Below are 23,532 nucleotides of genomic sequence, written 5' to 3'. Positions count from 1 at the left end.
ATGCAAACTATATTCAAAATAGTTTATTAAATGTTTGAATGTATCGGTTGTACTTTGATTATAATCACTTTTTATTCTTTATATTTTATATGTCCAAATCCATTTGTAAACTGATGTGTGTCTAAATATTAAGATAAAATGTCATATATTGCAATAACATATAATCACATAAAGATATACACCTTGCTCAACATGTTACAAGGTGAAATGAAATTGACAGCAACTTTTTGTTGTATACAGTTTCTGTTACTGTTCTTACAAAATTTATAGAAAAATCATCAAAGCTCTAAATCCAAATCCGCAAATTCTGAGAGTTTGGAATATGAGTCTAGTTTGTTCGTAAATTTTATCATGATTTTTAGTGATCTCTAACAGAGGTGAAAATGTTCATAAACACAGACTGGTCCGGGTTTGCCTCTGAAATGATAGGCAGTTTTGTAAAAATCACCATAAATTGTAGAAAAATCATATGGAGATGTGCAAGTAGCCATTTTAAAGTTAAGAGTTTGAACTACTTGCACCTGGAACAGTTTTGAAAACTAAAATATTTAAGTTGACCAAAACAGTCTGTGATCGAAGTTCATCTTTTCTGATGTAATCTAATAGAAAAAGTTTAATTGTGTTCTTGATGATTTTACTTGTATTCCCCCCTTAAAACTTAAGAAAAACATGTAAATGTAGGGGTATGAACTCACCTTATGTGGTTTCAGTAGATGAAAGTGAGAGAGAGGAAGTGTTCAACCCAAGAACACTAAGAAGATGTCTTGATGATTCGAGAATCTAACACCGAATAAGATGGAATTTGTGTAAGATATCAATGATTTGAGTAGAATGGAGTTTAATAATTATGTGAATGATGAAGATACTTACTAATTGAAGAAAGAAATCCCTGGAGAAAGCCTTGAAGTTCTTGAAGTTGAGAGAAAAGATGAGAGAATTTTGGAGAGTGTTCTTGGTTGCTAAGTGTAGAATGAAAGGGCTTTTAAGGAGAATGAGGAGAGAGGACCAATCCTCCAGCTCTTAGAACGTGGGAAGAGCTGGAGATAGGGTGTAAAGGTCCCCCAAGGAGACAAGGGGTGGTTGGAAAGAATGGTTGATCATAGAGTGAGGTGGTGGTGGCTTGCTTTTGTCATAAAATAAGGAAAAGCAAATATTCCCTCAATAATTAGTCCAACCACCAATTCTTTTAATACATTTTTATAAAAACCCTGGAGATTTATATATTTTGGGGCCTTCGTTTATAAAATAAAGTTTTGGGTGAAAATCCCACGTTAAAATAATGAAAAACGGAGTTAAAACGAAGTCGTAGTCGAAAAACCGGTAAAAAGGGGCCGTCTGCGAGACCTCTCGCATGGGCTGTCTGAGAGGCTTCTCATGCGAGGCTTCTGTCCTGAGAGGCTTCTAATGAGAGGCTTCTAATGAGAGGCTTCGGTCCTGAGAGGCTTCTCATGAGAGGCTTCGGTCCTGAGAGGCTTCGGTCCTGAGAGGCTTCTCATGAGAGTTTTCGCTTCTAATAGGAGGGTTTTGGTTCCTTAAGGTTATTTTACCCGTTTTTACCCCGTTTCAAGTGGTTTTTGACCTGGTTAAGGGTCGGGATGGCCCGAATGATTACAAAAAGTTAAAGTAACTTTTGAGAGAGATTTGGGAGAGATTTGGGAGAGATTTCAAATAGAAAGAGATAGAGTGAAAACGATTTAGAGAGGTTTCGTTTGTGATTAATTTGAGTGTCCGGCTTCACAACGCAAGGTTCATAAACCCCGTTAAACCGTGTTTTAGTGTCGTACACACTCCCGATGAGTGTGCAATAATTTTTTTATCGTTTTGGTTCAATGTTTACTGCATTTGAGACTTAGGAAATTCAACACACGAACTTTCCAAATAATGTTTCTCTCATTAAAATATTGCATTGTACAGTAATTACATAGTGTAAACCCTAATATACAAGGGTTAATTGAGTCGATTGGTTTTGACTTGTTGACTTTGTTTGACTTTGACTTGACTCAATTTTGACGGTTGTCACAGATATCGTATAAGACCCATTAGAGATGCACACAAAAACCGGTTTCACTATTCAAAACCGGATCCAATCCGAAACCGGATTGGGTCAAAACCGGTTTTGACCAAACCGGATCGGATCGGATTTAAAACCGGATTTTCAATCGGATCCTAATCCTATATTCCAAATCGGATTTGATACCGGATCGTAAACCGGATTCGCTAAAAACCGGATCCAAATCCGTCCCAAAATCCGATTAAAACCCACTAAAATCGGTTTAAACCGGTTTCAAATCGGATTAGAATCGGATTCGGATTTTGTTTGGAACCGGATCGGATTTTGACCGGATTCGGATCGGATTTTGACCGGATCGGATTTTTGATGATGTAAGCGAAACCGGATCAGATTCGGATCCGGATCGGATCGGATCGGATTCAGGTTTTGTGCACCTCTAAGACCCATAGTTTTGGGACTTACAGGTTCTCCCCCGATTTATCCCCGTAAATGGCCAGGATCTCTCCATTGGGTAGGGTTAAACGTACGGCCTTCTCATAGCACAAAATCTCGGCGTGGTGAGGAGCAAGCCAGTCCATTCCTATGATGACGTCAAAACTTCCTATAGGAATAGTCAGAAGATCTATATGGAAAGTGTGGTCGTTTAGGGTTAACAAGCAATCTCTTAGGATTTCGGTAATGCTCTCTATCTGGCCGTTCGCTACTTCTACTTTGTATGTTGATTCTAATTTACTAGACTTGTGATTTAAAAGTTGTTGAAAAGATGGGGTTATAAAACTTTTATTGGCACCAGAGTCAAAAAGTATTGTAGCATACAAGTTATTAATAAGGAACGTACCAGTGACCACAGACGGATCCTAAATAGCGTCCCTGTTTCCTATCACAAATGCTCTCCCTCGGGCATTTCCACCTTTATCCTTCCCTTTTGGACAATATCGTGAGATGTGACCTTTCTCTCTACACTCGTAACATGTTCTTTCTTCCCTATTTCCAGCCTTGGTATCGAAACTCCGATTTCCTCCTGTGCTCATATTGTTCCTACAGAAATTTGCAGTATGCCCCTTCCTGTTGCACCGGTTGCAATGGTAACAATCTCCAATGTGGTTTCTATCACATATGTTACACTTTTGGTAGTTGTTTGCATAGCCCCTTCGCGATGCAAGTGTTGTTGTTACTGCTGGAGTAGTAACATAGACCTTCTTGGTTTCTTGCTTCTTGGGTGGGATTGGTTTTCCTCCATAAAATTTTCTTTTCTTCCTTGGTTCAGAGTTGGGGGTTTAGATCTGGCCTCCATGTTTCCCTGACTAACCTCATTGTTGGTCAGTCATTTAGCCATATTCTTGACGCTCTCAAAGGTTGTAGGTCTTGAAGACATGACCATACCCTTGATCTTGGGAGACAGGCCCCAAATATAACGTTCCACCTACACATGTTCAGGGGTTACTAGAGTTGGGAATAACAAGGAAAGGTCGTTAAACCTGGTCGTTTAGGCTTTAATGTCTGAACCTTTCATCTTAAGGTTCCATGGCTCGTTTTCCAGATTCTGAAGTTCGTCTCTAGGACAGTACTCTTCTATCAACATGGTTCTCAGTTCACTCCAGGTGAAAGAGTTGGCAAGGATAATGCCCAATGACTTAACCTGGTCATTCCACCAAGTCAATGCTGCATCCACGAAAGTACAGGCAGGGAAACGCACTTTGCTATCTTCGGCGCAGTAACTGATCTGGAACACGGACTCCATCCTTTCGAACGATCTGGTAAGGCCGGTTACTCCTTCATTTCCATAGAGGTACTTAGGCTTGCAGTTCATAGAGTCCTTATAGGTGCATATCCTTCGAGTCTCAATAGGGTTAATGTTTGAACTACTTCCACGCCTAGCCTCGAGCTCTTCAATTTCAACGATGGGGTTTCTTGCATTTGTGCTTCCTGTGTTTGTCATAGAGATCGCAAGGTGGTCTGCAATTATTTCTTCTAGCTCTATTGTTGTCCGAGGGAGTCGTGTCTCAGGGGGTGGTGCAACAACGGTTGGCGTATCCACAACCGGAATTTCTGTTGGCCTTGAGTCGGGTCGGCCCTCCTGGGTCGAGATGTCATGGGTGGAATTTTCCTTTCCAACCTTTCGGATTGGGGTCAATTTCTCAGTCGTTTACTCCTCTTTCTTGGCGGCATGATGTTGATCTATTTAGTCACTTTAATTGTAAGTGTTTGATCAACCATGTTTTTAATTATTTTTAATGTTCTTCAATTATTTAGAGTGAAATCAAGCAACTGACACAACGATCATCACATAACAACACATAATACTAATAATATATGCTTCATATATTTCACAAAATCCTTTCAAAGTTTTACATTCGTTTACATTACCACAAAATCACTACATGCTAGGGACGATAATTTAACATGTTTACAATAAATTGACCGCATCAAAATTTGCAAGACCACAACGAGTTCCTGCATCCTTTCCCCTTACATCACAATTATATTATCCGAGGGTCACTAGCGACCCATATCCTATTACATATCCGAAATTTTATACCAAAATTGGCAATCACCCATGACTTGACCCAAAGCCTTCACTAACCAACCTTCACTTCATCCCAAACTAACCCAATCCAAAGTTGCGAGACAGCACATCCAAGATCTCTTGGATCTGTTCCTCCACACTCCCCATTCGCTCTGCCACTCCTCTAGCTACAGCATCTGCCTCGACGGCCCTCTGCAACGCCTCCCGGATCTGTCCCTCAGTCTTTAGCCTGTGAATCTACTCTGTAACCATAAACTCGTACATAAACTGAGTCATGCTCTGATCTCTCTTTATGTCCTCCTGGTTTCGCTCCCTCTAGACTCTCACCTCCTTTATCTGTTTGCCCCGCAGAGCATCGTTGCCTCCGATAGCATGCATATCCCCATCCATGGACTCGACCTTGCGGCCAAGCTGCATGGTACGGTCGAACAAGAGTGACAACATGTCCTCCGCAAAGGTGTCGGGGGATTTGTCCCCGAACACTGTCTTATCTCGAACCAATGGGTTCCTCCCTGGTCTCGAACCCATTCATTCATAACTTCAGATATCCAAGTAGGATCATACATCCTCCTCTCCTGAGTCGCATGAGAGGCTTAATGCATAGGGTTCAATGCAGGTTTGACAGGGGGAAGCATGGTAGGGTGAAAGTTCCCCGTGAGACTCAGAAAACCGTGAACTCGCATCCTAGGCTTCTTCTTCTTAACGCCTCCATATGTAGGGAGGGTCTTTTGCGTGTACCTCCGATTACGAGGTATACCCGAGCCCATGTAGTAAGAGGTAGGAGGTGGTGATGCAATAGGTTCTTCTTCCTATATAGTGGTTACTTCGCCCATAGACTCGTATGCTTCGAACTCCATCTCTTCTTCGGCCACATGTTCAATCTACTCCGGATCCTCGTTCGGATCCTCCTCAGGCTCCTGCTCCATATCCTCCGGATCCTCGGTAGGATCCTCTTCTGGCTCTCTATCCCCTATCAGTATCGGCATCCCAGCAGCCGGTGGATCAGGGACGTAAGGATCTCCGGGTAGGTGGTAAGGCGAGTCCACCTCTTGATCGTTCTCGTCCCACTCTTGACGATTTCTCCTATAAATAAATTTAGTGGTCGTCAGTATTTATTTATTAACAGTTTTACACATTTTTAACTTTATTCTCATTTTTTCCCATCGTTTAAACAGATCAACTAACTCACTTAGTTTTCAATAGTGCGTAGAATCTTACCATAATAAAACTTAGGCACACAACTAGGTTTAGTTGTGGTACGCCTTATGTACTAGAGAACCTAATTGATTATTTGACTTTTTAAACACTTTTTTAATTAAATTTCTTCAAAATTATAATTTATTTATATATTATGCATGTCTCTTTTAATGGTCATATTTCCTTAAGTTCTTGATTTTATATTATCACGCGTAGTCTATAGGAACAAATTTTTGATCATAGGATCGTCGACCTAAGGGGGAAACCTACGCATACTGAATATTAGACTTATAGGGATAAGTCTATTAGCGATATGATATAGGTTTTAGGAATACTTGAACCTATTAGAGTAAGCCTGTAGACTATAGTTGTCTTTTAAGGAAAGTACTAATTCGCTATAGTCGTTAGCTCTGATACCAATCTGTCACATGTCACACCCCGACCAACGACGGAAACGCCGGGGTTGAGACTAAACATTTGGATCATAGTCAACAACATATATTGAAATAATAACATAATTTATACAACATTACATTCTTCCGAAATCTGAATACGACGAAATACACTGTTTAATAAATCCAAAAGCGATAACCGCAGAATGCAACTTTCCGCAAGATAATAATAGAACAAAAGGCTACAATAGAGCCGACTATTTATTCCCAACGTCAATCCTTCGTTCTCACATTGGGTGAGAGTTCTTCCGGTCACTTTGAACACCTAGAGATACATACATTTTGAAAATACGTCAACAATAATGTTGTTGAGCTTTATAGGTTTTCTTTTGACTCCGAGAGTTTTATTAATTCAAAAATATTTTTCAATGACTGGTAAATTATAACGCGTATTATTATTACTCAAATAATTTTAACGACAATGATTAGTTATTCTCGTGACAAATTTATTATTTGGACTGTGTTCGCTTACGGAGAGTTATGTCGCAAGGAAAGGTAGTCAACAATCTAAACAATCTTACACGTTCGGTGCAAATTGGGAGGATTGACTCATCCTAGACCTATACTTCTCCGAATATAAATATTCATTTCAACAATTCGCTTATAACCGACACTATAGGAGTTCCACAAGCCACACAGGCACAACAAAAACTAGGGAGGAATCGAAATCATTACTAACGTTTTAAACAGTCATATAGTAACAAAGAAAGAAACATTAGACGCCTGCCTCGTCAGACGAAGTTGTAGCTACCAACCACAGACGGAGAAAAAGACCAACCCGCATAAATCATTACATACGAAATATATCTACACCAACGTTTTTTATTATAATCTATGTCGTGTACATAGACCCACAATATATGATCCCTCATGGAATAATGGTTATAGCGTTAGGTTTCAATTCTACGATTTTTGATCTTAATGAAAGAAAAACACACCATCATAAAACTCCATCTTTCACACCTTTCGATAATTCCTCCCACAAATACACACGGGATACGAAATCCACAAGCTCCATAACAACAATTCTTCGGCCCATAAAATCCGTCGCTTTCGATGATCACCAATGCGATTCTTATATTATTAAGATTTTTAAAGCTTAGTGAATTTAGTTAAATATTGAATTTAACTTAGCTTTCAAATAATAAGACGGTAATAACTCGAGTAGTTTCAAACTACAATCTGATAGGAAGGACGTTCCATTAGCGTAGTCGAATAACTCATATGTGCCGGTGTTATGTCGGTTGACCGTTGGTCGCCTTAATCCATTATTAATGTATTTTTAATATTTACTTAATGTTGAAAATATATTGTTTTCATTCGTAAGTAAACTTAGTCTTAAAAATACATACACATTATTTATCGACGAGATTTCGTATTATACCATAGTATATAACTACTTGTGGTTTATTCTCATACTTTAGATACAAATTTATAATTCGTTTGTGTATTTTTATTTTATCATTTCGTTTAATTCTTTCATATTAAAACTTTATGAAAAATAAGTTTCATGTCCTAATATACACAACTCATGTGATTATACATATCATATTAATGAAGATGACAAGTTAAAAATGTTCATCTATCAAAATTTCGACATAAGTTCTTAACGATACTTTTATTCGTTCCGACAAATATTATAACACTAATTTCATCAACTTAATCTTATCTAACATTTTTATTTCCACAAGTGTTTGTAAATATGTCTAACATTTTATAAAACTCTTATGTTTATCAATTACTAACCACAACATTTTTAACAAACTTTATTTGTAAAAATAGTATTTATAACAAATATAGATATTAATAACTTTTGTATGTGGCATCAACTTTGCATGCATGTAACATATAAACCTTTTAGCCATCAAATTATATCAAAATACTCAAGTATGTATCTCCCCCCAAAAACAAAGGAAACCTGTAAAACGGGGTCATAAAGACTTACATTTGGTGCGTGATTCTCGAGTCTAGACGGATGATTCGGTGAGGTTTTTGCTTCGTTCAAGACCCAGTTGTTTCACCAACAATAAAAAAATATTTATCTAGATTATTGGACCTCACAAAGGTACTCAAAACAACAAGTTTTTCAGATCTTATGATGAAAGAAAACTCACCAAAACAGCCACAGGTGCTGTCGACAGAAATGGGGTGGTCGGGGTTTTTTCGGCAGCCTTCTCGCCCCTTTTCATCCTTTTTTTCGCAGTTGCAAGTGAGAGGGATAACTAGGCAGAAAAACAAACGACTTCAGGGGGATATTTGGCACATTTGTTGGCTGTAACAGGTGGCTAAACTCGGTGGTTGCTACCCCTTTTTGCCTCCCGAAATCACAGCAGAAAACACCTCCGATGGAGGTGTTCTTGATAAACTTCGAACACAGGAAAGGAAGTAGAGAGGAAAGAGGTTTGCGGCTGAACTTTTCTGGGTTAAAGGTCCCTAATAGTGCCCTTTTTATACTCTCCTAAAAACTGTCAACTTTCCCCTAGTATGTACCTTTGGCCATTTTTAGAAGCAACTCTACACTCTATTAAAGGCTTGGGGTTTTGAATGGATAAGAGATTGTCACTACAAGGAAAATGATCATTAGCGGCGACAAAAGTCGCCGATAATAAGCCAAGATGTCGCCGGTAATGGTAATAGCGGCGACGCGTCGCCGGTAATAAGTCGCCGCTACTACTTCGTCGCTATTGATGAACATGTCGCCGCTAATGATAGATGTCGCCGCTAATGATATGTGTCGCCGGTAATGACTGTGTCGCCGGTAATAACCATGTCGCCGGTAATAGTGTCGCCGGTAATTACGATTTTCATTTTTTAAAATTTGTTTTTGTAATTAACGATTTTGGTTGCCGGTAATAATGTACTCGGTAATTACATAGCAACATTCGATTAAATATCAAAAATAATAGTGTCGATGCTAATTACAAAACAAACATCCGATTATAATTAATTAAATATCAAAAGTCATAATAGCCGATTAAATATAAAAAGTAATAATGTCGCCCGGTATTAGTGTCACCGGCAATTACAAAAAACAACCAAAGTTTTACAATCTACCAAGTAGCAAAGCGTGATAACATATGCAAATAAAACTCATCCTGGCCTATATACCATCATCTTCATTCCCATCGTTTCCTCGATTATTTTGGGATTGAAAAAACGAATACAGCTCATCCCTACATGCCGGTTCATTCAGCATCGCGCGGAGATTTTCCAACTACATAATTAATAACAACATATACAAACTTATAAGTTAAATTATCAAAAATAAACAAAAACTATGAAAATACATAGTTATTTTTAAACTAAGACAAAAAACCAAAGTACGTTGTTATTTTTTGCACTTGGGACAAAAACCTAATTACCAAACTTTTTAGCAAATAATCACCACAAAACCAAAATTACCAAATCAACATGCATTTTACGATGATAAAGTAGATTGCTATTTTTAAACTAAGACAAAAAACCAAAGTAAGTTGTTATTTTTTGCACTTGGGACAAAAACCTAATTACCAAACTTTTTAGCAAATAATCACCACAAAACCAAAATTACCAAAGTAGATTGTTTTACCTGTGATGGATGTGATGGTTGTGGTGATGGTTGCAAAGGTTGTGGAATCGGCGGGAGAGCAGAAGGTTTACGGCCAATGCCTCTAATATGGCCACATCGCTCTCCTAATACTTTCTCAAACGTAGTTCTTTCTTGAGCGGGTGTTAACTGACTTTCACCTTGAGTTTGTTCTAACAGCTCTTCAACTAACCGATTCTGTAACTCCCAAAAGTGAGTAACAATTAAGTATAAATAAACATTTAATTATATGATAAAATTATAATTAAATACTTACATATTGTTGTTCCGCCTCAGCAGTAACAAATACATCATTCTTATCGGTATGAGCTTTGCGAAACGTTTCCACTCTCTTCAGGTTCTGTTTAACTTTAAAAATTAGATTATATTTTAAATAAATAATTACATGTATCTTACGTTACCTTCTTATAGCAAGTACTGCTATACGAGCTCGACCCCCCACGATTCACATTTGTTTGCATTTCACGGATTTTTTGGTTCCTTTCTGAAGCAACTCTATGTTCGTCTGTTTGGAAATACTCAACTGCTTTCATCCAGTTATCAACTTCCAGACCCTCTGGAGGGTTGGCTAATGCTCCCGGGATATCTTCATACCCTCCGACTGACATAAAATATTCTTTTGCGTCAGCTTTACGTTCTCGATAACCTTTTGACAAAGCTGCTTGAAAACTCTCTGTCAACAAATTAGCTTGAAATTCACATACTTTTACATACATATACCACATATACACCGAATACAAATACATTCACATACACACAAAATAGCATCCTACTTAAACCAATTACACATAATTTCACATATATAGATAATAACATCCTATTTATACCAAATACAAAATTTTCACAATCATATACCACATTTACAACAAACATACATACATTCACATACACACAATAACATCCTACATATAACAAATACATATAATTTCACATATCATATATATACTTCTACCAAATACTCATATACCACATACATCAAATATCAAATATACACACAATTTTCACATACAAATATCAAATATACACACAATTTTCACATATGGCAATTTTCACATAATTTTCACATACAAATACCAAATTCACAAAAAAATGAAAGAATAGAACCTGTAGTGGCGGAAATCCACGGATATGTAGCCGGAAAAACTGCTATTCACCCGATGAAGCTACAAATCGACAGTAAAGATGATGTTTCCTTCAACAATATGTCCTCCAACAAAACCTGGGAGCCATCCAAAATGTCACAAATCTCTTCAACAATATTAGCAAAGGCCTCCAAAGAATGTAAAAACAAATTGATCTTTAAACAATATAAGGTGAAACTTTTGGCTATATTACTGTTTCCACAGAAGTTAAACCAAAAACAATTAGATAAATGAAATGAACGGGCTGAAATCATCACAATTAAACGAAAAACTACACAAAGACCAGATTACTCTCATCATGGTTCGTACATTATCAGTTTATTAGACTGTAAATTGATGTTCTCATTCAATACGTCTTTGATTTTACTTTTATAGAAGACCTTCAATTTGAATTCATCCAGGATTCCTGATTACCCATAACATTTAATCAACCACACCATATGACAACAAACAATCAACAAGGGACAGATCAAAGTTCAAATATTAGCACAACAATGAATGTCATCAGCTTGAATAGCTGTTCACTAGCAACTAAAAAAGCTTGAAGATACACGAGAAAAAAAGCATCAACTGAAGAAAACAGGATGCATAAAGTACTAAAGTATCAATAACCATTGGGAATATGTGAACTATTCTACGTGCATTCTCACACAAACCAAATTAACAAGGAAATTATCAAATCAAATTACCTTTCTTCAAGAAATTGAGTTAGAAATCGGTCCCAAATCACACCTTCATCCTTAATATCCTTAATATGACACAATGTGGGGAGAAATCGGGATGGAACAAGCAAATTGAAGATGAACTCGGAAGAAGTTGGAAGGGGCGAAGGGTAAACAGAAAGCAGAATGGAAGAATGAAGTCTGTTGCGTGCGTTTTTTTTTATCTGCGACAGGCTTTACCGGCGACGCCTTTAGCGGCGACTAATAGGGTTTTACCGGCGACACTTATCAATAGCGGCGACAATCTGGAGGGAAGGGTACCGCGTCATTTTTTAGTGAAGTATTAGCGGTGACAATTTCAACCTTTATCGGACGGTGTAGATATAACGGAAGGGGAAAACGCACATATGTCGCCGGTATTAGGTTAGTTCGGATAAAGTGACCCCAACCGTTGGATTGGATATTTTATCGGACGGTGTAGATATAACGGAAGGGGAAAACGCGGATTCGGGTGATCATCCTTTAGCGGCGACGCTATTACCGGCGACAGGGGCTTTTAGCGGCGACAATCTCTAGTGTTGCCGCTAAAGACCTCCGTCGTCGGTAATAGCGTCGCCGCTAAAGGGTGATTTTCTTGTAGTGTGTGAGGGAATATGGCACGTGAGTTAGAGGGAGAAAGAGTGTGCAACCCTCTTAGGTTAGAGGGAGTGGTAACACTCCTGACACCTTGCCATGTCATTTTTTTGAATGCACCTCATTTTTTTGTCTTAACATCCCATTCTTGGCATTTCAAAATGAGTGGTAACACTCCTAACACTCCAATATTTTTTTTTCAAATTTAATTAAGTTATATTATTTTAATATCCAAAATATTACATCGGTTCGTAGAGAAAAAGAAACGAAAGCCAATCACACTTGTATAATGAAACCGAAACATTTAATTTTATATAGGATTTGAATTAAATTTTAATTATCTATTAAATGTATTTAAACGTCTAATAAAGACAATAGAAAAACATGGATACATTCAAACCCATTTTATTATTAATTTATAGACATAAATATTAAATAATATATGTTAGTAGACTTTATTGATTAAAGGGATAATGACTTGATAGGGTAAGATACTTTTTGAAATGTGCACATTTAGTCCTTATTCTTTTTTTTTGTAAAATAAACCCTTATATTTTATTAATATGTACACATTAGGTCATTTTCACCGGATTCTACAGGTTTTGCTGACGTGGAAGGGTTTATTTTACAAAAAAAAAAGAATAAGGACTAAATGTGTACATTTCAAAAAGTATCTTACCCTATCAAGTCATTTTCCCTTTCTTTTATTTTGTTGAAATAAAATACCCAGGTGGCATCCACATATTCACAACGAGATTTTTCCAACTTTTATTCATCATGAAAAAGAGGGAGAACCCCGATCTCCGGCGACTCCTTTGTGTGTTCCTACACGTCACTAGTAGCAAGGAGGAATGATGGAAAAAACAACAAGGTCCAAGGGGGAGGTAGGAGGAAGTAGAGACGGTAGTTGGCAGCGAGGAGTTGCTCTGGTAGCCCCCTCGTCGATTCTTTCTTCTTTTTCTGGCAACATATCTCAAAGATGGAGGCAAAGAGAGACAGATCGGAGAAACACAACAGGTAAAGGGTGTTTGGTTGTTGCTGTTCGACCGGAAGGAAGAGAGACGAGAAAGAGAAGGGTCGCCGCCCTTTTCTTGTTGCTGGAGGATCACCCACCTCCGGTGACTAAGCTAATTAATTGCTATTTAGTGCCACTTGTGCTTCCACATCAGCAAAACCTGTAGAATCCGGTGAAAAAGACCTAATGTGTACATATTAATAAAGTATAAGGGTTTATTTTACAAAAAAAAAGAATAAGGACTAAATGTGTACAATTCAAAAAGTATCTTACCATATCAAGTCATTTTCCCTAAAAGAAAATTTGTATATGACCGGTATACCGGGTATAGCCGGTCACAAGGATTGCATTGTTACAAAAAATAAAGTATAAGGGTTTATTTTACAAAAAAAAAAAGAATAAGGTCTAAATGTATACATTTCAAAAAGTATCTTACCCTATCAAGTCATTATCCCTTGATTAAACCTTCAAATTTTAAAATTCAAACGATACCTTCATAAAGAATATAAATTTTTTTGGTCCACTTTATTCATTCAAAAGAAGAACGTGACCCCACGCGCCACACAACAAAACAAAGCGCTCTCTCTCTCTCTCTCTCTCTTTGTCCTTTCTACTCATCTGCTACAATAAACTCAATCAATCACGCCTCCGCTAAACGCCGGTGGAGTTTTTCGCAGTAATTGAAGAAGAAGAAGGAGGGCATCAGCACTGATTTTCAGGGGGGGGCTGTTTGGTTGCCTTGTTTGACAGGAAGGGAAAAGTAGAAAATGAGAGGTTGCACCAATCAGATTACAACTCCATCCCCTCTCTCCTCTCGCTATGTATGTAGCGATTCCTCCTTGGCGACTCCCCTAGCGAATGCTAAGGGGTGGTGTTTTGTGTCCATAGCGAGGCTAACGAGCTGTCGTAGCGAGAGCCACTCCGTTTAGTCTTAAAGTACTCTCTTGTCCTTACTTCCATGATTTATGGTACTTCTTTGGTTACTGATAAAAGTTAAGCAACTTCACCTCACCTACATTTGTACTATGAAGCATGATTGTTGTAGGGAAATTAATTCATGGATGGCCCATATCGAGTAAGGGTGAGGAGGGGTACACATAGGTGTTGACTTTAACTTTAGTCCCTAGTTCTAGTTGTATTATAAGTACCGGCCTTTAAATGGAGTGTTAAATGTCAAAGAGTAGGATTTTGTGTATTCATGATGTCTAAATTTCAAGACTAACCATTTATATACACACATGTATTTTATACTTCATTTTAATCTGTTATACACTTGCCAAATAATGATAGGGTTTATTTATAGTTTATTACATATGATACTTGTATGGACTTAGGTATTTTTTTTTTATAAATCAATTCATTCACTACAAAAACATATATGTACGTATTTTGTTGACTTTATTAGCGTATACCTAGTCATGTACGAATGGTAACGTATACAAACCATCCTCATTATTAAAATATATATTTATATTTATAAGAGTATTGTACGTTAACTCCTCCGTCAAGATTAGTTATGGTCGTTGATCGACGAACATCGACCTAATTTTTACAATCGCTACAATTAGTATTGAATATGTACAAATACAACAACTTATTTTGCAACAAAAAAAATATTAAGGACTTAATGTACAAAAAAATATTAAGGACTAAATATGTACTAAATAAGAAATATATTACATTTTTAATTCATTTTTTCCGGCTTACCTAAAGTAGCCGGTCATAAAGACTAAATGTGTACGGTTAAATAGGTTGAAGTGTAATGTGAACCATAAAGAAAAAAAAAATTATATATAAATCGAAAAATATATTAACCTTTTAAGTCATTATGACGATATATGTACGGTCAATTTATATCATTATGACGGTATATGTACGGTCAATTTATACCATGTAACCAACATGTGGGACTATAATCCCATGTTACTATAAAGCTTCAACCGGTGGAATTCCATACTGAAATTCTTGGACCACTCCATCAAAATTCTTAGGCCTTTTAACAATATCGCATAGTGAATTATGAATAATGAATAGCATGTAGAATCTCATAATCGCCAGCAATTTATAGATAAGCCATTGGTAACTAAAATTTCACGTTCGTAGTTTATTTTATCAGGTACGAATTACACATGTTTTATAAATAATTAATCTAACAACCTTATAAAACATAATAACAAATATAAAATTATTTTTTTTTGTATTTTTATTTAAGAATGCAAGACATGAATACACGAACATCAATTCCAAATACAGGCAAAAGCTAAATACGCCAAATGCCATACTCGATATTTTTTTGTTTACACAGACCCGCTTTGGTCATTTGCATATGCATGGTTCTCTTGTATCCACTCAATGAAATTGCAAAGGTTTTGATGCGAGAGTCCTCCTGGATTGACACTGCTTGTAACCTTGTGTTTAATTTCTAACGCCTTATCTTTGAATGATTCGTCCCTGAAGAGCTGTTCTACCTTAATTTTTATTTCCTCTTTACTGATAACTCCCTGCTCATCTTTTCTGAACCCCAACCCAGTCTTCCATATTTCACAAATGATAGTTTCATTGAGAATTTGATCGGTAAAGTATGGCCAACACAAGAAAGGGAGACCATTGATCACCCCTTCTAAACTAGAGTTCCAACCACAGTGAGTCATGAAGCAAGCTACTGAAGGATGCGCTAAGACCTTCTGTTGAGGTGCCCAACTAACAATTTTTCCACGAGATTCAACTCTTTCAACATATCCATATGGGAAAGTTGTTGTAGTCTCTTTTACCATGCCTGTTCTCACAACCCATAAGAAGGATTTGCAACTATGTTCAAGACCAAGTGCAAGTTCTTTAAACTGCTTTTGGTTCAAAATAGTGATACTCCCAAATGCTATATAAATGACTGAACATGCTGGTTGTTGATCAAGCCATTTTAAGCAGGTGGAGTCTTCTTGCCAGAAATGGCCTGTTTGGTTAGCAAGTCGGTTGCTTGCTAACAAAGGGCCTATCGGCAACAACTGTGGGAACTGGTTGAAGGTTGCAGGCTCTAACTCGACACTTGAGTTGCATATTACCCTTTCTGCTAACATGGCACCTTCTGCAACTCCTATTGCAAATTGAAAAGAAAGTTCAATTGTGGTCACGTCACCAGCTGACATCCAGGGGAGATTAGAGGGTTTTATAGGTGGCATGGAGTCTGAGAGGTGAATCATATCATCATTTAGAGGTGTACCTACAAAGAAGATTCATGAAATATTACAAATTTTACTTATGAAAAAGAAAGTTTTGCAAATCTTACCATCTTTGTTTATGACTTTATCATCAATCAACTTCTGGGAGCACATCATGGTGGCTAGTGTAGTAGCTGCGGCAGGCCAGAAGGCTGCTCTTTTCATTCCCATTTTCTTTGCAACTCGTAAGGCCCATCCCATGGAATCATCAGCAATAATACATGTCACTTTGTTGCTATCTTTTTTGTTAATCATCTCTACAAGTTCTTCCAACTTGCTAGGCATAGACTCTACTATCGATTTGGCTAACTTACTTTGGTCATTCCTGTTCTCCCATGGTTCTAATCCATCAGGGATTGAAACCATATTCATTAGATCCATAGAACCATCATTTTGTACCAAGTTGCTTGTTACGACTTTGTGAATAGCCTCTGTGTTTACGAAAGTGACTTTGAGACCATCTTTGACTAAGCGTTGAGCAAGCTCCATTGTAGGAATTACATGGCCTTATGCGGGATAAGGTATAACTAGAACATGGTGTTTTGCCATGATATTCTAATAGAGTTTTTGAAAGTTGTTGATGGTTTCTTTACTTCTTTGTTGGATCATTTGAATAGATAATCATGCTTGAGGCGTGGCTTTATTTTGTGGTGTATTGAGCATTTTGTGGTTTTGCCTCATTAATATGTCGCAATCACAGCTTTATAAGCATCCATAATAATTGAGGTAGTTTGAAAAGGCCCTGGCCAGTACCATTCCATGATGATGTTTGGTCACTTTGGAAAACGAGTTATTAATTCATGTTGTATATGACATGTAGGAAAAAACGATGAATGGAATGAATTAAATGATAATGAAAAAAAATACTCTAGTAACACAAAATGTATATGTGTTTTACAAGTATTTTTTTTTATCATGATCCACTGTAAATATAAATATTTTATATTAGGGCATGGATATTAAATTAAAAAAAAATGAGAATTATCATATTATTAATTTGTAACATTCGTATTTTCAGCAAGTATTGACCATGTGTATTTTATGATGTTATTTAAAATAATATCTATTATATATTTTGATAATGTTCGGTAATCAATATAGTAGTAGGTGTAATATCCATGTACATATTATATGGGTTAATTAAAAAAAATTAAATATAAAAATCTAAATATTTAAAAACTTTGGATTTATAAGAAAATAAGAAAAATAATGAATTATTAAAATTGATCTTTTTATCTTTTAAATTTAAATAAATAAAAAAATAAACTAATAATCTTTAATTTATGAATTTTGAAATAAGAAGGTAAGTCTATTAATGAAATTGATATTCATTTATTACAACATTTATTGTAATTATTATATTAAAGTATTATGTGAAATTTATTAAAATAAAAAACCCCATAAAATAAAATATGAAAAAAAAATTAATTCAAAAAAACCATAAAATGATATTTGATAAATTGAATGAGAGTGTGACATGTGGCAAAAAATCTTCATTTACTATACTAGATTGTTTCGTAACTTATTGACATATATTTTATAGATACAACTTATATAATACCCACTTAAAAGACTATTAATTTCTAATATATTTTAATTTATTACTAATTAAATATTAGAAATTACTAACACTCGCAACGTGTAAAACTTAAAGCTTCGAGTGCATCTTTCAGTTTTTCCTTCAAATGCATCACATTGGGGCTAACTGAACCAGGTTCGACGATCATGAGTACGAGTGACGACTTGTCTTCCAACAATCCTCGTCAAACATGTAAAGAAAAAAAACAAGATTACTGAGTCACAAGGAAGATCTGGTGGCTTATGTTGAGTGTGGAACCCTCTTCTTTTCAAACAGGTGAATGTCATCAGGAATCCTAATTATATACTTCTTTCTGGCTACTGGAATGGTATGGATGGTGTGTTAAACATTCTCAATGTCTATGCTCCGGTTGATGACGGGGATAGAAGGACGTTGTGGATGAATCTGCTTGCGGTCATTAATTCTTTTGATGGTTGTTGGCTAGTGATGGGAGATTTCAATGAAGTGAGAAACAAATCAGAGAGACTATCCAATCTTGGGAGTGAAGCCTCTATGGATGAATTCAACTCGTTCATTCTTAATGCTAAGTTGTTTGAGTTTAAATTGGGGGGTCGTAAATTCACTTGGATAAGTGAAGACGGGAAATCCTTAAGTAAACTGGATCGCTTCCTTGCGTGTGGAACCTTTATGAGTATTTGGGGTATGGCTGCTGCTACAATTCTTCCTAGAATATTCTCGGATCACTGTCCTATTATTATTACAAGTGAACATTTTGACTTTGGTCCGAGCCCGTTTAGATTCTTTAATTCCTGGTTGTTGATTGATGGTCTAGATGACATTGTGAAAAAGGCTTGGGATCATTCGTCTCCTTCTGGTACTTCTGACAGAAGGCTTGCTAGGAAACTCTTGGCAGTTAAGCGTGAGCTAAAGAAATGGAGAATGGAGGGGAGAAAAAAGGAGTTAGAAGAACAGAATCAATTGTTGCATAAAATTGATTGTATGGAAATTGCAGTTGAAGATAGGCCCCTATCGTCTCCTGAGAGGGCCAATCGTCGATTATGGAAGCAAAGAGTGTTGGAGATTGACCTAATTCACAGGTTGGATCTCAAACAGAAGGCCAGGCTAAAGTGGGAGGTGGATGGAGACGAAAACTCCAAGTTTTTTCACGGGATAGTTAACAACAGCAAGAGAAAAAATCAGATTCATGGGCTATCTATTGATAGGTTATGGGTGAGGGATCCGGTAAAAATTACTAGTGCCATTTGGGACTTCTTTTCTGATAAGTTCAATGAGCCCATGAGAAATCGGCCTAAACTCATCAGCAACAGATTTAAGAAGATCTCGTGTGAAGATAGAGAAGCCATGACTATTTCCTTTTCTGAGGCTGAAATCAAGGATGCGGTTTGATGTTGTGGGAGTGATAAGGCGTCGGGCCCGGATGGTTTCACCTTCAATTTTTTGAAGCACTATTGGGACTTAATAAAATCGGACGTGTTTATGTTTGTTAGAGACTTTGAGAGCTCGGGGGTGTTGGCTAAAGGTTGTAATTCTTCCTTTATTTCTCTAATTCCTAAGGTTAAAGATCCTCTTTACCTTAAAGACTACCGGCCGATTAACCTGGTGGGTTGCTTATATAAAGTTTTATCGAAAGTGCTTGCTAATCGCTTGAAGAAGGTGTTGGACAAGGTTATCAGTCAGGAACAATCGAATTATGTTGGTGAAAGAAGCATACTAGACGGTCCCCTTATGCTCAATGAGATGGTTGCTTGGACTAAAAAAGTAAAGAAAAAAGCTTTCATTTTCAAACATGTAAAGAAAAAAAAACAAGATTATTGAGTCACAAGGAAGATCTGGTGGCTTATGTTGTGTGTGGAACCCTCTTCTTTTCAAACAGGTGAATGTCATCAGGAATCCTAATTATATACTTCTTTCTGGCTACTTGAATGGTATGGATGGTGTGTTAAACATTCTCAATGTCTATGCTCCGGTGGATGAATCTGCTTGCGGTCATTAATTCTTTTGATGGTTGTTGGCTAGTGATGGGAGATTTCAATGAAGTGAGAAACAAATCATAGAGACTATCCAATCTTGGGAGTGAAGCCTCTATGGATGAATTCAACTCGTTCATTCTTAATGCTAAGTTGTTTGAGTTTAAATTGGGGGGTCGTAAATTCACTTGGATGAGTGGAGACGGTAAATCCTTAAGTAAACTGGATCGCTTCCTTGCGTGTGGAACCTTTATGAGTATTTGGGGTATGGCTGCTGCTACAATTCTTCCTAGAAGATTCTCGGATCACTGTCCCATTATTATTACAAGTGAACATTTTGACTTTGGTCCGAGCCCGTTTAGATTCTTTAATTCCTGGTTGTTGATTGATGGCCTAGATGACATTGTGAAAAAGGCTTGGGATCATTCGTCTCCTTCTGGTACTTCTGACAGAAGGCTTGCTAGGAAACTCTTGGTAGTTAAGCGTGAGCTAAAGAAATGGAGAATGGAGGGGAGAAAAAAGGAGTTAGAAGAACAGAATCAATTGTTGCATAAAATTGATTGTATGGAAATTGCAGCTGAAGATAGGCCCCTATCGTCTCCTGAGAGGGCCAATCGTCGATTATGGAAGCAAAGAGTGTTGGAGATTGACCTAATTCACAGGTTGGATCTCAAACAGAAGGCCAAGCTAAAGTGGGAGGTGGATGGAGACGAAAACTCCAAGTTTTTTCCCGGGATAATTAACAACAGCAAGAGAAAAAATCAGATTCATGGGCTATCTATTGATAGGTTATGGGTGAGGGATCCGGTAAAAATTACTAGTGCCATTTGGGACTTCTTTTCTGATAAGTTCAATGAGCCCATGAGAAATCGGCCTAAACTCATCAGCAACAGATTTAAGAAGATCTCGTGTGAAGATAGAGAAGCCATGACTATTTCCTTTTCTGAGGCTGAAATCAAGGATGCGGTTTGGTGTTGTGGGAGCGATAAGGCGCCGGGCCCGGATGGTTTCACCTTCAATATTTTGAAGCACTATTGGGACTTAATAAAATCGGACGTGCTTATGTTTGTTAGAGACTTTGAGAGCTCGGGGGTGTTGGCTAAAGGTTGTAATTCTTCCTTTATTTCTCTAATTCCTAAGGTTAAAGATCCTCTTTACCTTAAAGACTACCGGCCGATTAACCTGGTGGGTTGCTTATATAAAGTTTTATCGAAAGTGCTTGCTAATCGCTTGAAGAAGGTGTTGGACAAGGTTATCAGTCAGGAACAATCGAATTATGTTGGTGAGAGAAGCATACTAGACGGTCCCCTTATGCTCAATGAGATGGTTGCTTGGACTAAAAAAGTAAAGAAAAAAGCTTTCATTTTCAAACATGTAAAGAAAAAAAAACAAGATAATTGAGTCACAAGGAAGATCTGGTGGCTTATGTTGTGTGTGGAACCCTCTTCTTTTCAAACAGGTGAATGTCATCAGGAATCCTGATTATATACTTCTTTCTGGCCACTGGAATGGTATGGATGGTGTGTTAAACATTCTCAATGTCTATGCTCCGGTGGATGAATCTGCTTGCGGTCATTAATTCTTTTGATGGTTGTTGGCTAGTGATGGGAGATTTCAATTAAGTGAGAAACAAATCAGAGAGACTATCCAATCTTGGGAGTGAAGCCTCTATGGATGAATTCAACTCGTTCATTCTTAATGCTAAGTTGTTTGAGTTTAAATTGGGGGGTCGTAAATTCACTTGGATGAGTGAAGATGGGAAATCCTTAAGTAAACTGGATCGCTTCCTTGCGTGTGGAACCTTTATTAGTATTTGGGGAATGGCTGCTGCTACAATTCTTCCTAGAAGATTCTCGGATCACTGTCCCATTATTATTACAAGTGAACATTTTGACTTTGGTCCGAGCCCGTTTAGATTCTTTAATTCCTGGTTGTTGATTGATGGCCTAGATGACATTGTGAAAAAGGCTTGGGATCATTCGTCTCCTTCTGGTACTTCTGACAGAAGCCTTGCTAGGAAACTCTTGGCAGTTAAGCGTGAGCTAAAGAAATGGAGAATGGAGGGGAGAAAAAAGGAGTTAGAAGAACAGAATCAATTGTTGCATAAAATTGATTGTATGGAAATTGCAGCTGAAGATAGGCCCCTATCGTCTCCTGAGAGGGCCAATCGTCGATTATGGAAGCAAAGAGTGTTGGAGATTGACCTAATTCACAGGTTGGATCTCAAACAGAAGGCCAGGCTAAAGTGGGAGGTGGATGGAGACGAAAACTCCAAGTTTTTTCCCGGGATAGTTAACAACAGCAAGAGAAAAAATCAGATTCATGGGCTATCTATTGATAGGTTATGGGTGAGGGATCCGGTAAAAATTACTAGTGCCATTTGGGACTTCTTTTCTGATAAGTTCAAAGAGCCCATGAGAAATCGGCCTAAACTCATCAGCAACAGATTTAAGAAGATCTCGTGTGAAGATAGAGAAGCCATGACTATTTCCTTTTCTGAGGCTGAAATCAAGGATGCGGTTTGGTGTTGTGGGAGTGATAAGGCGCCGGGCCCGGATGGTTTCACCTTCAATTTTTTGAAGCACTATTGGGACTTAATAAAATCAGACGTGCTTATGTTTGTTAGAGACTTTGAGAGCTCGGGGGTGTTGGCTAAAGGTTGTAATTCTTCCTTTATTTCTCTAATTCCTAAGGTTAAAGATCCTCTTTACCTTAAAGACTACCGGCCGATTAACCTGGTGGGTTGCTTATATAAAGTTTTATCGAAAGTGCTTGCTAATCGCTTGAAGAAGGTGTTGGACAAGGTTATCAGTCAGGAACAATCGAATAATGTTGGTGAGAGAAGCATACTAGACGGTCCCCTTACGCTCAATGAGATGGTTGCTTGGACTAAAAAAGTGAAGAAAAAAGCTTTCATTTTCAAACATGTAAAGAAAAAAAAACAAGATTATTGAGTCACAAGGAAGATCTGGTGGCTTACGTTGTGTGTGGAACCCTCTTCTTTTCAAACAGGTGAATGTCATCAGGAATCCTAATTATATACTTCTTTCTGGCCACTGGAATGGTATGGATGGTGTGTTAAACATTCTCAATGTCTATGCTCCGGTGGATGAATCTGCTTGCGGTCATTAATTCTTTTGATGGTTGTTGGCTAGTGATGGGAGATTTCAATTAAGTGAGAAACAAATCAGAGAGACTATCCAATTTTGGGAGTGAAGCCTCTATGGATGAATTCAACTCGTTCATTCTTAATGCTAAGTTGTTTGAGTTTAAATTGGGGGGTCGTAAATTCACTTGGATGAGTGAAGACGGGAAATCCTTAAGTAAACTAGATCGCTTCCTTGCGTGTGGAACCTTTATGAGTATTTGGGGTATGGCTGCTGCTACAATTCTTCCTAGAAGATTCTCGGATCACTGTCCCATTATTATTACAAGTGAACATTTTGACTTTGGTCCGAGCCCGTTTAGATTCTTTAATTCCTGGTTGTTGATTGATGGCTTAGATGACATTATGAAAAAGGCTTGGGATCATTCGTCTCCTTCTGGTACTTCTGACAGAAGGTT

The 23,532-nt window shown here is 37.4% G+C and overlaps 2 protein-coding genes across 2 annotated transcripts; one reads left to right on the top strand and one right to left on the bottom strand.

Annotated features, from left to right (window-relative positions):
- Positions 1–15,406: 15,406 nt before the first annotated feature.
- On the bottom strand, positions 15,407–17,078 carry LOC145167061 (UDP-glycosyltransferase 83A1-like). The gene is made up of 2 exons (XM_079086146.1): positions 16,509–17,078; positions 15,407–16,442 (listed from the first exon to the last, which is right to left on the bottom strand). Exons 1-2 carry the CDS (start codon positions 16,927–16,929, stop codon positions 15,523–15,525), a joined length of 1,341 nt encoding a protein of 446 aa, XP_078942272.1. The 5' UTR covers positions 16,930–17,078; the 3' UTR covers positions 15,407–15,522.
- A 1,271-nt stretch (positions 17,079–18,349) lies between these two features.
- On the top strand, positions 18,350–19,387 carry LOC145164465 (uncharacterized). The gene has a single exon (XM_079083178.1). It carries the CDS (start codon positions 18,350–18,352, stop codon positions 19,385–19,387), a length of 1,038 nt encoding a protein of 345 aa, XP_078939304.1.
- Positions 19,388–23,532: the final 4,145 nt, after the last annotated feature.

The sequence above is a fragment of the Lactuca virosa genome, chromosome 3 (assembly GCF_052849685.1).
Source record: "Lactuca virosa cultivar CGN04683 chromosome 3, Lactuca_virosa_CGN04683_v6, whole genome shotgun sequence".
Lineage (NCBI taxonomy): Eukaryota > Viridiplantae > Streptophyta > Magnoliopsida > Asterales > Asteraceae > Lactuca > Lactuca virosa.
Note: the sequence above shows the minus strand (reverse complement) of the source record. Positions and strands in the feature narration are given on the sequence as shown.